The following is a 15,727-nucleotide window of genomic DNA, read 5'->3' as shown; positions in this document are numbered from 1 at the left end:
TATCAAACACTAGCAAAAACTATATTCACACAAGTACAAGAACAAACACAGACAACCCTGTCCGTGAACGAGATGACGTCAGTTCTAAGTAAACCTAGATAGTGCGAGGGACGCGCCGATAATATTGTCGATATTTTATTGACAATGAAGTTTATTTTCTGCTTTTATCAATTATAATAATATTACAATATCAAGTCTTTACCAGCATTTTACTAACTTTCAATTTTTGTATTGTTTTTAGATGTTGTTCTAATAGTTTGTCAATTTGTTTAGGGCGAATCTTGCAAGTTGATATAGAATGATTTTTTATTATCAGTTCATTAGTTAATATTTTACATGTTGGTTTACTTCTGGAAGCAATGCAATATACTATCGAGCATGCAGATCTGATGACAGAGATGGAACGCGTCCATAGGATGTCATTTAAGGGATATTGAGTAGGGGATAATTAGTATATATATCGGCGGTAGATCGTAAAATCGTGCATATGAGATATTCCTAGGCATATCATGAAACTCCGCCATTTAATAATCTGCCTTTTGCATTTTTTGCCACTGCTAGTGCTGCATTCTATGTGACATTTGGAGCAGAATGCGTAGGTGCTAGGTAGGTACTAAAATCATACGCTACCCAAACACGTACTATAAGTAGGCTGTCAAGCCATTTCAATGGTTATCATTTGCTAAAATATAGGCCATCCTACTTATTCGATATACCTAAATGTTGAGGTTTGCACGGTATGGCTGGTGATCACTAGTCAGAACATGACATGCCGGCGTTTCATGATCTGCTTAGGAATATCACACCTTGAAGTTAGCACGATATGTCTGGTGGTCACTAGGCAGATCATAATCTGCCTAGGAATATCACTCCTTGAGGTTTGTACGATATGGCTGGTGTTCGCTAGGCATCATGACCATCTGTATATTATTCATTATGTTTATATCGATTTTACCGATATTGGTTTTTATGGTGTCCCATCACTAATATTGGTACGGTGATACCAGAGTAATAAATTAAAAGTGCCTATTTATGGAAAGTGACAGCCGTAAATACCTTAAATTAATAAAATATTTGACATGTTAAATAAAAATATATAGCTGCGGGCTCAGCACGGTTCCATTTTTGTCGACTATCACTATGCGCGTCCCTTTCGCACTTACATACTTGTTAGAACGTGACAGGCATGGTGACAAGGGATAAAAACGCGACCATGCTAAGCCGCCTGGTCAAGCAAATCTTGTCAGTAAAAAAGGCGCGAAATTCAAATTTTCTATGGGACGATATCCCTTCCCGCCTACATTTTTCAAATTTACCGCCTTTTTCTACTGACAAGATCTGCTTGACCAGCTATATGTAGAAACTAAAGGAAAAATTAATTTTCAAAAAATAGTCTATCGGTAATTTTACGTTATTTAGGGGTTGTGCACAAATCACGCGAGATGTTTTCGACTACTTTTTGATCCCCCGTTCCCCTTTTCTTTATTCTTATAGATCTATTTATTTATTTTGATTACATAGATTAGGTTGATATGAAACTAAGGTGTTATATAAAAATAATGTGTTACATAAATTATATAACAAAAAGCAACGCAAATAGGGCGTATTACTGCAATGTTCTGCCGCCAGAGTGTAGCACTAAGCTAGCTAGTAAATTTTCTCTTTAATATCAATAGTGATAGAGAGGTTAGATAACGAAATTTAATATTTCTTGTTCCGCGGCGGACCCCCAGATTGTGATGGATTGTGGTAGTCGCGCCCCCTACGCAGAGTTTCGCATAATATTTCCTATTAGAAATTCTACTCGTACCTAAATAATATTTAGAAAGTCTTCTTTAGAATTACCCTAAATTAGATCTAATCCCACCAAAAACATAAATGTAAAAAAGGAGAGCCAAGTTCAATACAAAAATTATACATGGCTGTGGGCTTCGCCGCAAAAAGAATGGAGATCTAAATGAGTGCCAAGTTCTATGCAAAATCCAATTATGTATTTATAGGATCATAATAACATTATGAACAAGTATTAAACTCTATTTCTTTGCTTTTTTGGATACCTATAACAATTGCTGTTATCAAAAAAAAAATGTGAGATCTTAAAGTAGGTTAGATTTGACTTGGCCAGTTTTCATTACATCAGTCATTTTATAAAGTTATTCAACATATATACCTATATATATTGTAATTCTGATAAAAACTGGCCAAGCCAAATCTACCTACTTTAAGATCTCACATTTTTTTTTAATAACAGCAATTGTTATAGGTATCCAAAAAAGCAAAGAAATAGAGTTTAATACTTGTTCATAATGTTATTATGATCCTATAAATACATAATTGGATTTTGCATAGAACTTGGCACTCATTTAGATCTCCATTCTTTTTGCGGCGAAGCCCACAGCCATGTATAATTTTTGTATTGAACTTGGCTCTCCTTTTTTACATTTATGTTTTTGGTGGGATATCATTACTTTTTGTAAAGAAAACTAGGCAGGTATTGAGGTTTAATGTTTTTTCTTGCGTTTCCGCTGCATGGTTTACTTATATGTCAGTCACAATAAAAAATGTTTTTTTTGTATGGGGACCCCCCCTATTTTTTAACTTTTTTTTATTTTTAGATTTTTTCCTACGCTTACACACAATAACCGAGCTGGATTCCAAATTTCATCCTTCTAGGTCATCTGGAAGTAGGTTAGGTTTAGGTACTTATATGTCAGTCACAATAAAAAATGGTTTTTTTGTATGGGGACCCCCCCTATTTTTTAACTTTTTTTTATTTTTAGATTTTTTCCTACGCTTACACACAATAACCGAGCTGGATTCCAAATTTCATCCTTCTAGGTCATCTGGAAGTAGGCTAGGTTTAGGTACTTATATGTCAGTCACAATAAAAAATGGTTTTTTTGTATGGGGACCCCCCCTATTTTTTAACTTTTTTTTATTTTTAGATTTTTTCCTACGCTTACACACAATAACCGAGCTGGATTCCAAATTTCATCCTTCTAGGTCATCTGGAAGTAGGTTAGGTTTAGGTACTATAAGTCAGTCAGTCAGTCCCAAAATTTACGACTTTTTGACCTTCATATCTTTATAACCGTTTGAGCTAGCTTCATGAAATTTGGGCTTCTAGATGTCCTTATGGATATAATTAAACACACGTAGTTTTATGTGTTTACGTTAAATATGTTTTGAGTTATAGAAGGGTCAAAAGTGGCACCAAGTGGTTCGTGTAAAGATACACTCGGCGCTGGCTAGCCAGTTCCTTTGCTTGAACTTGGCTTGACACGCTGCCGCGTGTCTAGATACCATATCACTGGTATCACTGTCAGATTGACAATGTTTTTTAGTTATTTGCAAAGTTAATGCACTATTTGATAATATTTAGATGTAATAGTACCTACATATGATAAGAAACGTGTTATTTTTGTAGACTAGACGTTTTCGATCTCATTTTGAACGAGAAAACGCTGCAATTCGGCATTTTCGGCTCCTGTCATTCCGCTTAGACTGACGTTTGCTGAATGGCGTATGACGTGTGGCAACTAGTTTTATATAACCTCCTTGACCGGCGGCCGCGGACTTTTTGCAGAGGGGAACGCCTGTTAATGGCCGCTCCATAGATATTTACTCCGAGTATAAATTCCATAGTAGCAAATCGTTTTGACAGTTCGAAAAAGAAACTGACTTGACTAGTAGTCAAATACCCAATTATAGTTGTTATGGTGCACGCTGTCAAAGTAACCTTCATACTTTTAAGTAAGGTTTACATTAGCTCGCTTATGTCCGGGGCTTTGACGTTTAAAACATAAACTATTACGCAAATGCAACTGAATCTACTACCAGGTACGAGTATTTACTTTAAGTTTATGCTTGACATTTGGTTGGAAACATTTGATTTTTTTATTTGTTGATCGTATTCCAAGCATCATACAATTACGCGACGTACTTTAAACTTCATTTCATTTGTGAAACTAAGAACAAAGTGTTTCGTCTTCTCACAGGAACTGGCTCAGGTAGCGAGTTACCGGTACGCGAACCAGGACGTCATAAGTTACATAGATGTCCTACTAAAAACGTTGAAATTCTGGGACGATTGGTAAGTCTAACTAAGGTGCAGGGGGGCTACATAGACTGCGGAATAATTTAAACTAATCGAAATATCTTCCATGTTTTACATTATTAACTAGAGTGCCATATATGTCCAGATAGCGAAAAAGATTTATGTTGTGTGTGTTGTGAAAACATGAAAGATATTTCGATTAGTTTAAATTACCCCGCAGTCTAAATTGCCCCCTTCATTTTAAACGTTCTTCTCTATCTAATGTGCGTATTTTCACGGAAACGTACGAACGTGTCTTGCTATTTCAGTCAGTCTCGGTACAAAAAGTACTGAGGTTGACTGAAGTAGCATGACAAATACGAACTCGTCCGAGAAAATACGAAGGAAAACAATTATGCTCTACATCTGTAGGTATCTACTTCTAGGGACCGTAGGGTTCATTTTTCGAAATGTTATCTCCCATTTCAAATGCAAAATGTCTTTTGCAGTCAAAAATGCTGGCTACAATTTTCGAAGTCTTCCTTCTGCCGTGACCGGGCGAACGCAAAACCAGACATTGATTTTTAATTATCAAACTTGTATAACTTTAGAATTATGTTTACAGGTTCGCCAACCAGCTTCCTTTTTTAACCAACAAGCCGATAAACAACAACGAGGCAGTTCATACTTGGCAGGTCCAGCACTTTGTACAGACCCTCAACAACCATAACATCGGCATGGAGCATTTCAACGGTAACTAAGTATACACACTCTTAATAAATTACTACTATGCTCCATACTACTTGAAAATATTGACATTTAATATTATGATAGTGTAATAATAAAATACTGTCAGAGTTTCAAATGCCATCTGCACTAAATACAAATGAATGTGTCACAGTGGCGGTGCGTCCAAAATATTCGGATGAAAGCCGGAATTCATTTGGGTTCTTTTTTGAATTATGGGACAAAGTGATGCGTATATCTATTTTTTTTAACGGAAAATGGAAATTTCTTTGGATGCCCGCCACTGATGTGACGTGTGGCTTTAACGTGACCCACAGATTTTTGAAAATTAAATCTCACAAAATTACGCAAAATTTAAACGAAGTTTAAAATCAAGTCGAAAATATATTATCTCTGCCTTATAAATGCTTAATATTTTATTTGTTCTTGCTTCATTCGTTTTTATATTTCAGAGTTCAGCGAAAGCGCGGAAATTTTCTGCCGACGGCTACGCGAGACCCCAGAGTCTCTCTATGGAGTCACACAAGCCACGGGCACACTCATTGACACCCTGCAAATGGTGCTAGGTGAGTTAGTTCAGATGTCTGAAAGAGCTATATTTACCGATGGCTACGTAAAGATCCAAGCGCTGTAGAATCCGTCAATGCTAACTTTACACCGATTTGAATAGAACAAACCAGGGATATTGCGAATATCCGCATCCGCGGAACATCCGCATTATTTTCAACATCCGCATCCGCATAAAATCGATGCGGAGCTAATGCGGATGCGGATGTCGAACAAGTCGGTACAGGAACGTCTTAGCGGCGGCGTAGGTAATTTCGCCATTACCTATAAGGGGCTATTCATAAATTACGTCATTTCAAATTAGGGGGGGGGGGGGGGTCTGGACATCGGATGACGGTAGCATGAACTAGGAGGAAACGGGGTCATTCGCAGCATGATTTTTGGATGATTTTAGGGGGGGGGGGGGGTCAAAAATCGTCAAAAATCGATGACGTAATTTATGGACAGCCCCTAACGAAATCGTCTAGATCCAGAAAAGTCGGCCAAGTTACTGTTTATTAAATATAATGCACCTATATTCTTGCTCGAATACTAAACCTTTCGTTTCTTAAATAATAATTACTAATAATGTAATATTTGACGTTTTTTAAGTACCTAATCTTGACATCCGCATCCGCGGATGTGAGCCTTTACGGCATCCACATCCGCGGATGTCAAAAAATCTGCATCCGCAACATTCCTGGAACAAACAACAATAGAACTTTGGTTTTTGTTATTAAAAACATCAGTTTCATATTCATACAAATTTAACAATGTTATTGCAAATGGCATGCAGAGTTGCCTTGGTCCGACTTTACAGGGTTTTGCTTACGTATGTATATGCCGAAGGAAAGTTAACGTAATATCTAAATTTTATATATTAATGAATCTTCTTAAAGCATTTGATTGCGTGGAGCATGGAATAGAATGCTCATTTTGATATTAGGACACTATGGTCTGCCAGAAAATGCCTTAAATCTCATGTCCTTATACCTCAGCAATAGAACACAGTCAGTTGTTCTAAATGAAACCCAGTCAAGCGGAGCTATAGTTAAGTTAGGTGTGCCACAAGGTTCTATTTTGGGCCCATTCCTGTTTTTGGTTCATATTAGAAATGGCGAGGGCAAATGCTCTGTATTGCTTATTTGTGTATTGATATATTTGTTGTGTGGTCAAAACCATTGTGAAATAGTTATTTCTGTCATCATCACTTTTTAAGGTTGACCAGAAATCTACCGATTATATTACACTAATTGATGTAGTTAACTGATTTACTATTAACAATCTGCTACTTAATGCTAAGAAAACCAAATGTATTAGATTTTCTTTGTCGAATGTTAAACCAGTGGATGCTATGATACTTTTGAAAGCATTCATTGCTTAGAGCTGGTGGACAAAACACTGTTCCTTCCAAAGTCCTTTATACTGTGCATTTGCAGGGTTCCTGTTTCGCCAGGACGCCAAGTATTTAGACGACTTCGTGCCGGCGCTGGTGAAGACCGGGGGCGGGGATGAGCCGCGGTACTCGCAGTTCTCGCAACACACTCAAGTAAGTTTTACTTATACCACAGAATAAGTAATAGTATTATCATACAGAACCGCCCCGCCCCGACTCGCATTACCTCGCCCCGCGACAGGCCGCGACATGGATCTGGCGAACTTCGGGCGTCCTCTCAGTAAAGACTTACCCACACATACATAATGACGCGTGTACAGACTTGCCGCGCACACATATAAACGCAAATGATTTTTGATGTATGCTTATTAATAAATAAAACTCTTATGGCGTTATTCATAAACACGTTACTGGCCTGAATTAGCTATGAATCGTTTGTCTTTATCTGTCATTTTGACTTATCTATTTGTAAGAAAGGGATATATCATAATTTAACTAAATCAGACCCGTAAAATTTTCTGAATAAGGAGGTTACTCTCTAACAAAACCTAGGTATGTTTGACAGCTAAAGGTCACAAATCACATTGTCCCTCATAAAATGTCATCGTTCTATTTTTAGTTTTTTCTACTGTCCCTTAATTACTGCTAAGAACAGCTGCATGTTATTACATATCTTTTTAGGGCTCCGTACCCAAAGGGTAAAACGGGACCCTATTACTAAGACTCCGCTGTCCGTCCGTCCGTCCGTCCGTCCGTCCGTCCGTCTGTCCGTCCGTCTGTCCGTCTGTCACCAGGCTGTATCTCGTGATCTGTTATAGACAGCTGAAATTTTCACAGATGATGTATTTCTGTTGCCGCTATAACAACAAATCCTAAAAACAGAATAAAATAAAGATGTAAGTGGGGCTACAACAAACGTGATTTTTGACCGAAGTTAAGCAACGTCGGGCGGGGTCAGTACTTGGATGGGTGACCGTTTTTATAGGTACGGAACCCTTCGTTTGCGAGTCCGACTCGCACTTAGCCGGTTTTTTTTATACCACGTCTGTTGTCGTATATGCGCGTTGCCGACCCTTTAATAACCTGTAGAGTGTAGACCCTCGGGAAAACCTCTGCAGGGAGCGCACACGAACTGTCTGTAGTCAACGTGCCAAGAATTCTAAATAAATCTTAGAGCATTTAGTAACTGGAGACGTCCGTCATGGCTGTCATTTTCTGTACGAAACAGTCTGCCGATTTTTGCGGGGGAGGGGACGTCAAATGTATTGCCATGTCAGTCCATACAAAAGTTTGCACAATTGTGCAAGTTTTTCGACAGAGGGGTGCTCTTAAAGGCGACTCCAGTTATTAAATGCTCTAAGAAATAAATTAAACAAAAACACATACATAAACATGATTTAGAATAACAAAATTTTATACCCTTAAACGAGCAATTCTTGTATATATTTCGGGGATCTCGGAAACGGTCGTAACGATTTCGATGAAATTTGCTATATGGAAGTTTTCGAGGGCGAAAAATCTATCTAGCTAGGTCCCTGGGAAAACGCGCATTTTTGAGTTCTTATATGTTTTCCGAGCAAAGCTCGGTCTCCCAGATATTTTCATATGACTCGACGTCTAAAATTTCTTATTTTTATCCCTGAGCCTAGTTCTTATTATTTATTTTACAGGACAAGGAAACACTGTCACTCCGTCTCCTATGCATGAATCCAGCTGTGATTTTCGAGGGTCTAAAAGAGGCAAAGTGCATCATACTGGCTTCAGGCACCCTCACCCCTCTCATAAGTCTCCACTCCGAATTGGCTACCGAGTTCCCACTGCAAGTCAGTCCCAATCACGTCATCCCGCCGGACAGAGTGAGTTCAATATGAATGAATGAATGATTTTTTTTATTTCAGGCAACTAGTGGCCCATACATAAATACCTTAAAACTAGCATACATACTCGTATTATTAAAATATATTTTAAAACTAAACACTACAAATCACATTATGGTTGCGATGCATTACGCAACCCCGCAGTGTCTGGCAATATATTGATAAGATAAGTCGCTAAACTTCAAACTGGGATAAATCCATCTGTCAGATTATGCGATTTTGATATTATGCCTTTATAAGGCATAGGGAATATATTTCCCACATGATTTAGAACTTTATTTTAAAGTGATATTGTTCAAGTTTGCATAATTTTTGATACCTTTATGCCTTATAACGGGTTAAGATAGGATAGATATTTGCACGTAGAGACCGCGTCTTCGCTAAATTTGCACCCGAACTACTACGTCAAGTGCCGATCATACGTTAATATCACTTTCAAGTAAACTGAGAATCGTAGTTCAAGACCAAAATAAGTAAGACTTTTTACTAGCGCGTCTTGTATTTATGTAAAAATAAGTAAATAATAGTACTTTTTCAAATAGTAGAAGTAAAATTACCAATTAATAGTACATTATTGTCGAGGCTCGGAAGTAGCTACTTGCAGGCTGAGGATTCGTTTTAAACGGACGACCTTGGGAGTCCGTTTAATTGAATCCGAAGCCAGCAAGTAGCCTTCCAGCCGAGTCATATATAGTGCTTTTCTCAAAAATCGTGCAAGAAATATAAATATCATAGAAATATTTTACAAAAGCAACTTTCTTACGTATATATTTTCACAGAAAAAAGTAGAAACAATTGAAAAAATTAGCTTTGCCGCCTTTTTATTTTTTTAATAAAAAAATAGAAGTATATTTTTCTGACGAAAATACGCCAACCTATTTGAGACAGCTAAATAGTCGCGGTACTAATCATCTGTTTGGCTGTTTAATGGGCCTGTGCCTTCATTTGATATGGCCATTTCAACTTTTAAAAAGTTTGGAACTCGACAAATAATGGAATTTGTATGCAACATTGCAGTCCCAAAATCGAGACTGCAATGTTTTTAACTTTTTAATTTTTGACTGACCATAAACTACGCGCTTCGCAACCTATTTTTAAAACGGCAAAGTCGACTTTGCCGTCCATTTTTGAGAAAAATAAATTATCTAAGCGTGTTTATTTATAAAAAGGAATTTACTATTTTACTAATTTATTGCAGTGGCAACATTGTCTTACTTTTTTTGGTCTTGAACTACGATTTTCAGTTTAGATGCAAACTTAGCAAAGACAACTTAGCAAACAGAACTTGGACTCACATATTTACTGCTATTAATATTTTTAATTACTTTCAGGTCTGGATAGGCTCACTATCAACGTGCCCTAATGGCCGCCGCCTAGAGTGTAACAGTCGCGGCACGGACCAACCAGATATACAAGACGGCCTTGGCCAGGCCATACTTTGGGTAACACAGGTGACACCTAGCGGCGTACTATGTTTCCTTCCGTCCTACGCGCTTATCAACAAGCTGGTAAAAAGGTGAGTCTTAATACGAGCCTCGTGTTGCCCACCATACAAAATTATAGTCAAGGAAGTTAGAATCTTGTTGTATTTGGGTCATTCCACCGTTTCGGGTGTTACACTTGAACTCTTAAAATAAGGTTTTATTCGATATTGTAACAGGAACTAGGAGGTTATAACTATTGATTCATCTACTACTTTGATAATATTTTCTTTTCCTGTACACACATAATTAAAGTATAAGAGCAATAACGAGAGAATCACTAAAAAGTAGCTGTTTCGAGCGTTACAGGAATTGGCCTATACCTTCTGACCATCAGTACCAAAATGCATAATTTAGCGAATTTTGTCAAGTAACCTCCAGTTTTATTTATGTCAAGTAATAATAGTTAGTATAGCCTACTGAAACACTGAAGTAACACTTAGTATCACTTTTCAATTAATTTTAATAAAATAAATTACCTGTTTCGGGTGTTACTCATGGTTCGTTTCGGGTGTTACGAGTACGAAATTAAGACAGATTTATACGAAATTATGGCTCATTTTATTGAAATTATTGTCTTTTTAATAAATTCGATTAAAAACATAAGTAATAAATGCTGAATTATTATAAAATACATTAATCTTAACAATAAAAACTGTTTCTCGAAGATATCATAATTATTTTTCTTTCGATGCGAATATTACCGAAAATAATCACTTAATCAAAAAATGGTTGATGGTGACACCTATTCATTTTGAAAGATCTATCCAACGACACCCCACATCACAGGATTAAAGTCGCAAAAAAATTAAAAATATTTTGTACAGGAGCAAACCTAAAAAAAAATTCTATTTGTAGTTTTTGTGTTACTACTTTGTCGCCATGATTGATTTATGTATCCATGACAAATTGCAGCTTTCTAGCACTAACCATCACGGAGAAATGACAGGCGGACGATCAACACGTTTCGGGTGTTACACAACTTCAAACTTTAAAACATACGACTAAAGCAGACGCTAAAACAACAACTATTACACATTTGCATAGGTTCACATCATAGCCTTTCTTTGGCAAAACATGTTTGGCTATATTTAATTACGGGAAAAGTTACACATACTTTTATCTCTTTTTCGTTTCGGGTGTTACTTTGAGACCACAGTCTAGAATACTCTTCTAAAAACCGATTAATCCATGCTTTTTAATATTTTTAAAGACAAATTATAAAATTACGATATTTTACCTGAAATAACTGCGGGAAATTTGTAACAGTTTACAGTTACTTTCTTTTTAATTAGTCTTGCCAATATCGCTGTATAAAATTAGTTTTACGCCTATCATTTAAACGTTGCGATCAAGTACATGAAAAACATGTAAAAATTGATTTTTTTCCGGTTTTTTTTTCTGACATGAAGGTTTGGTATGTTTTCTATGGAAATAGGTTAGTGTTGACTTCTTAAACTATTTTTTGAACCCTTGGTAGCGTTTATTATGGAATGACCCATTTTCAATTAGGTTGAATTTCATTTGTTCGAAAATTTTACGAGACAAATGAAATGCTTATACTTTGTTTTTAATTAAGGTTGACATTCCATCGAAAATGAGTGTACATCCTACTGTACATTGGGCGGCACGAGGCTAGAGTATAGTCACAATACGCCCTACGCTCTTATAAATAAGTTTGTCAAACAGTGAGTTTTAATGTAACGGAGAGTAGTAAAGATTATAATTTCCACATTCTGCTCTCGTATGTTTCTTTTCTCGTAATGAATGTGTTAATTATACAGGATTTTGACTCTTGGAGACCCTATACATCTCTAAGGATAATTTGATAAACTATATAATCTTATAGTTCTGACACCTAGAGACATTTACACCTCTAAATATTTATTATAGATTTTACTTGTGTTTTTGTATCTGTATTTTTTTTTTATTATTATTATAGTTTTTGTTTATGTAATTCGACGTTAAGATACCATATACATCTCTATGTAATTGTAATACGTTAGTTTGAATTGGTAGTTGCAGTTAGTTGTATTTTATAAAATTGTTGATGTATTGTTATTAGTTTTGCTTGTATGTAAATTCAATGTTGACGTGTAAAAGTGCCCTTGTGGCCTATTTGCTGAATAAATGTTGAAGTTTGAAGTTAATTGTGACGTTTTCAACCAAAAGGTACTACATTGTCGGTTGTCGATAAGGTTGATTTCAAATTCAAGCTATATGGAAATAGCGCCTTATTGACAACCCACAATAAGTATCCTTTTGGTTAAAAATGGCACAATTTATTATATTATTTATATATGGTTAGTAATGAGGCCCGAGGCGTTATTTGTTGACATTAGCGCTATTCGTTATTGGTTTGAATACATTTAAATACCGCCTTAATAAATTCAAATGAAAACGCCTATTTCAAGTATTAAACAGGGTTGACACATATAATAATTCCGTTAACTTCGGGGTATGGTTAAGTACGTTTAAGGGTCGGTTGCACCAAACTGTTCGTATCGTTAATGTGTTCGCTAAATCTGTATGTATAGAATGTTTCATAGTAAAGCGCCGGGGCGCGCCGACTGACGTTAATCAGTCTGTCAAATGTGGTTGGTGCAACTGGCCCCAAGAGAACTAAATGGCATAGTTAAATTTAAAAATATTTTTTTTTTGCTTTTTGTAATAAAAAAATTAAGTTTAAAAAGTAATTAAATGTAGCATATAGCGTTGTTGTAATGCGGGCATTACATTTAACTCAACCAAACAATTGAAATCTGTGACATATCAATGTCATTTCGAACATCAATCGACCGAGATTGTACTTTAGTAGCAAATGTATGAACTCATTCTAAACACTAATCAATATGTAAACCGGCCCTAAGGCAAGTGTACACGCTTGTAGAGCCGTTATAGGAAAAAATAAATTATTGATTATGCCCGAAATGGAGTTAATTAGAATATCGGTGTCTTTGAGAAAGTTACTTGATTTAAGCTCAGGAATGCACCCTTGAAATTAACGGAAATCAAAAAAAACACGGTGTATATATCTTTATTTAGAAAACATAGTCATATATTTAACATTAGGTTAAGAGTATCTTATAAAGTGCGTTTTTTCAATGATTTCTACCTGAACTAGGAAAATCCGGTATCTCAGGTAGAAACATATTAATTACCAAAAGGAAAAACTTACGAGTGTGCATTTAGATAGGCATCAATTAGATAAGTTTACTTATAAAATTATTGCTAAACATTGTTTGAAACTTATTTGCAGATGGCGAGAAACAGGGTTGTGGATGCAACTGAGCCAAACGAAACGGGTCTTCGTGGAGTCCAGGAACGTTAGAGATCACAACGATATCATGGAGGTGCGTTAACAGTTGCTTATGCTTATTAGAGATGCACCGGATATTCGGTTACTATTCGGTATCCGGCCTATTCGGCCATTATTTTAATATCCGGCCGGATAGCGGATAGTAAAATTGCTTGATTTCGGAGTAAACAAATTGGATCTAAGAAACAGTCACGGTCATAATCGTACCCGTTTATTATTTTAAAACAATTTAAACATTCCACTTCACTTGCACGTGCACTCATTTCTAGGTATGAAATGAGTGCACGTGCAAGTGAAGTGGAATGTTAAGTACGAAACTCACCCGAATACGCACCCGAAAAACTGAAATGTATGTATATATAGTTCCGCCGGCCGAATATTCGGCGGCCGATAACCGAATATTCGGCCGATGGTCAGGCCGAATATCCGGTATATGGCCAAACAACTATCCGTTGCATCTCTAATGCTTATTACTAGATGGGTCAAATTTGCTTATAGTGTATGCCTATAACATTTTATTTGCTCGTAATTTTATGTTGCTGTTCTATTGTCATCATAATTGAAATCCGTAGCGACTAGTTGTAATAAATAAAACTAACTGCTATGTGAACCCTATTTTATTAAGCTACCTACATATTTAGAATCTTGCAGACGTAGGATCGGGATAGGGAATATTACGCAAAATTCTGCATAGAGGGCGTCACAAGCGCAATCACAGGGCCTACCGCGATACACGAAAATCGAAACTTTGATTTCGTCTCTCTATCACTCTTGCCTATTCGATCGATAGAGAGGCAGATAACGAAATTTCGATTTTCTCGTTTCGCGGTAGGCCACCTCTAAACAAACCGCCTTGATCCATCAATGTCATAGTGAAAACTTGTCAAAAAATTGTTTAAGGCCTAAGTTAGTAAAGTGTACTCTATGGTTTAATAAACAAACTAGTGCTGCACTCTGGCGGCAGAACATTGCAATAATATTCCCTATTGATACACACTGCCTCTTGACCAGTATTGCAAGATTACACCAGTTTCTTGTAGAGTGTATTAAGAAATAGTGCATAGTCCACACAACTCAAACCCTCGACTCGGTATCGCAATGATGGGAGTTGAGGGATTATTGTGAACCTAGAAGGGAAACTAGAGATTCGAACGAAAACCTTTAGATATTGAGCTTTCGCCACTTGGTATTGCAGGATTACTACAAGTACTCGGCGAGTGCGGAAGGCGCTCTGCTATTCGCAGTGTACCGCGGCAAGGTGTCCGAGGGTATGGACTTCAAGGACCACCAGGCTCGAGCCGTCATCACGGTCAGTATCCTGGTGTTGCAGGGCTACCACAAGTACTCGGCGAGTGCAGAGAGCTCTGCTGTTCGCAGTGTACCGCGGCAAGGTGTCCGAGGGGATGGACTTCAAGGACCACCAGGCTCGAGCCGTCATCACGGTCAGTATCCCGGTGTTGCAGGGCTACCACAAGTACTCGGCGAGTGCCGAGAGAGCTCTGCTGTTCGCAGTGTACCGCGGCAAGGTGTCCGAGGGGATGGACTTCAAGGACCACCAGGCTCGAGCCGTCATCACGGTCAGTATCCCGGTGTTGCAGGGCTACCACAAGTACTCGGCGAGTGCCGAGAGCTCTGCTGTTCGCAGTGTACCGCGGCAAGGTGTCCGAGGGGATGGACTTCAAGGACCATCAGGCTCGAGCCGTCATCACGGTCAGTATCCCGGTGTTGCAGGGCTACCACAAGTACTCGGCGAGTGCCGAGAGCTCTGCTGTTCGCAGTGTACCGCGGCAAGGTGTCCGAGGGGATGGACTTCAAGGACCATCAGGCTCGAGCCGTCATCACGGTCAGTATCCCGGTGTTGCAGGGCTACCACAAGTACTCGGCGAGTGCCGAGAGCTCTGCTGTTCGCAGTGTACCGCGGCAAGGTGTCCGAGGGGATGGACTTCAAGGACCATCAGGCTCGAGCCGTCATCACGGTCAGTATCCCGGTGTTGCAGGGCTACCACAAGTACTCGGCGAGTGCCGAGAGCTCTGCTGTTCGCAGTGTACCGCGGCAAGGTGTCCGAGGGGATGGACTTCAAGGACCATCAGGCTCGAGCCGTCATCACGGTCAGTATCCCGGTGTTGCAGGGCTACCACAAGTACTCGGCGAGTGTGAACATATTTCTATGCAGGGGAGTCACCTCTCTCTGCAGCTGACTGTACATCTGTCAATGACTAAGCATGAAAACAACTTATAAAAACCAGCGCTAGCCCAGCCAGCTAGCAAAATGCTGAGTCGGGATCATTTCGTGGCTTATATGTTATGTTACGTGTTGTTTCTGT

At 38.1% G+C, this 15,727-nt stretch overlaps 1 protein-coding gene across 2 annotated transcripts in view; it reads left to right on the top strand.

Annotated features, from left to right (window-relative positions):
• Window positions 1-15,727, top strand: part of LOC134800167 (Fanconi anemia group J protein homolog) — a 106,978-nt gene that overhangs the window by 86,539 nt on the left and 4,712 nt on the right. Inside the window, exons 9-16 of one of the 2 annotated variants that reach the window (XM_063772644.1) lie at window positions 3,999-4,093; window positions 4,662-4,789; window positions 5,236-5,349; window positions 6,769-6,878; window positions 8,396-8,581; window positions 9,934-10,118; window positions 13,343-13,436; window positions 14,598-14,711. In XM_063772644.1, coding sequence (XP_063628714.1) covers window positions 3,999-4,093; window positions 4,662-4,789; window positions 5,236-5,349; window positions 6,769-6,878; window positions 8,396-8,581; window positions 9,934-10,118; window positions 13,343-13,436; window positions 14,598-14,711 — 1,026 coding nt within the window. Of the gene's footprint in view, window positions 1-3,998; window positions 4,094-4,661; window positions 4,790-5,235; window positions 5,350-6,768; window positions 6,879-8,395; window positions 8,582-9,933; window positions 10,119-13,342; window positions 13,437-14,597; window positions 14,712-14,865; window positions 14,980-15,727 lie in introns of both variants that reach the window. The other variant, XM_063772642.1, reaches the window with a different exon arrangement.

The sequence above is a fragment of the Cydia splendana genome, chromosome 19 (genome assembly GCF_910591565.1).
Source record: "Cydia splendana chromosome 19, ilCydSple1.2, whole genome shotgun sequence".
Taxonomy (NCBI): Eukaryota; Metazoa; Arthropoda; class Insecta; order Lepidoptera; family Tortricidae; genus Cydia; species Cydia splendana.
Note: the sequence above shows the minus strand (reverse complement) of the source record. Positions and strands in the feature narration are given on the sequence as shown.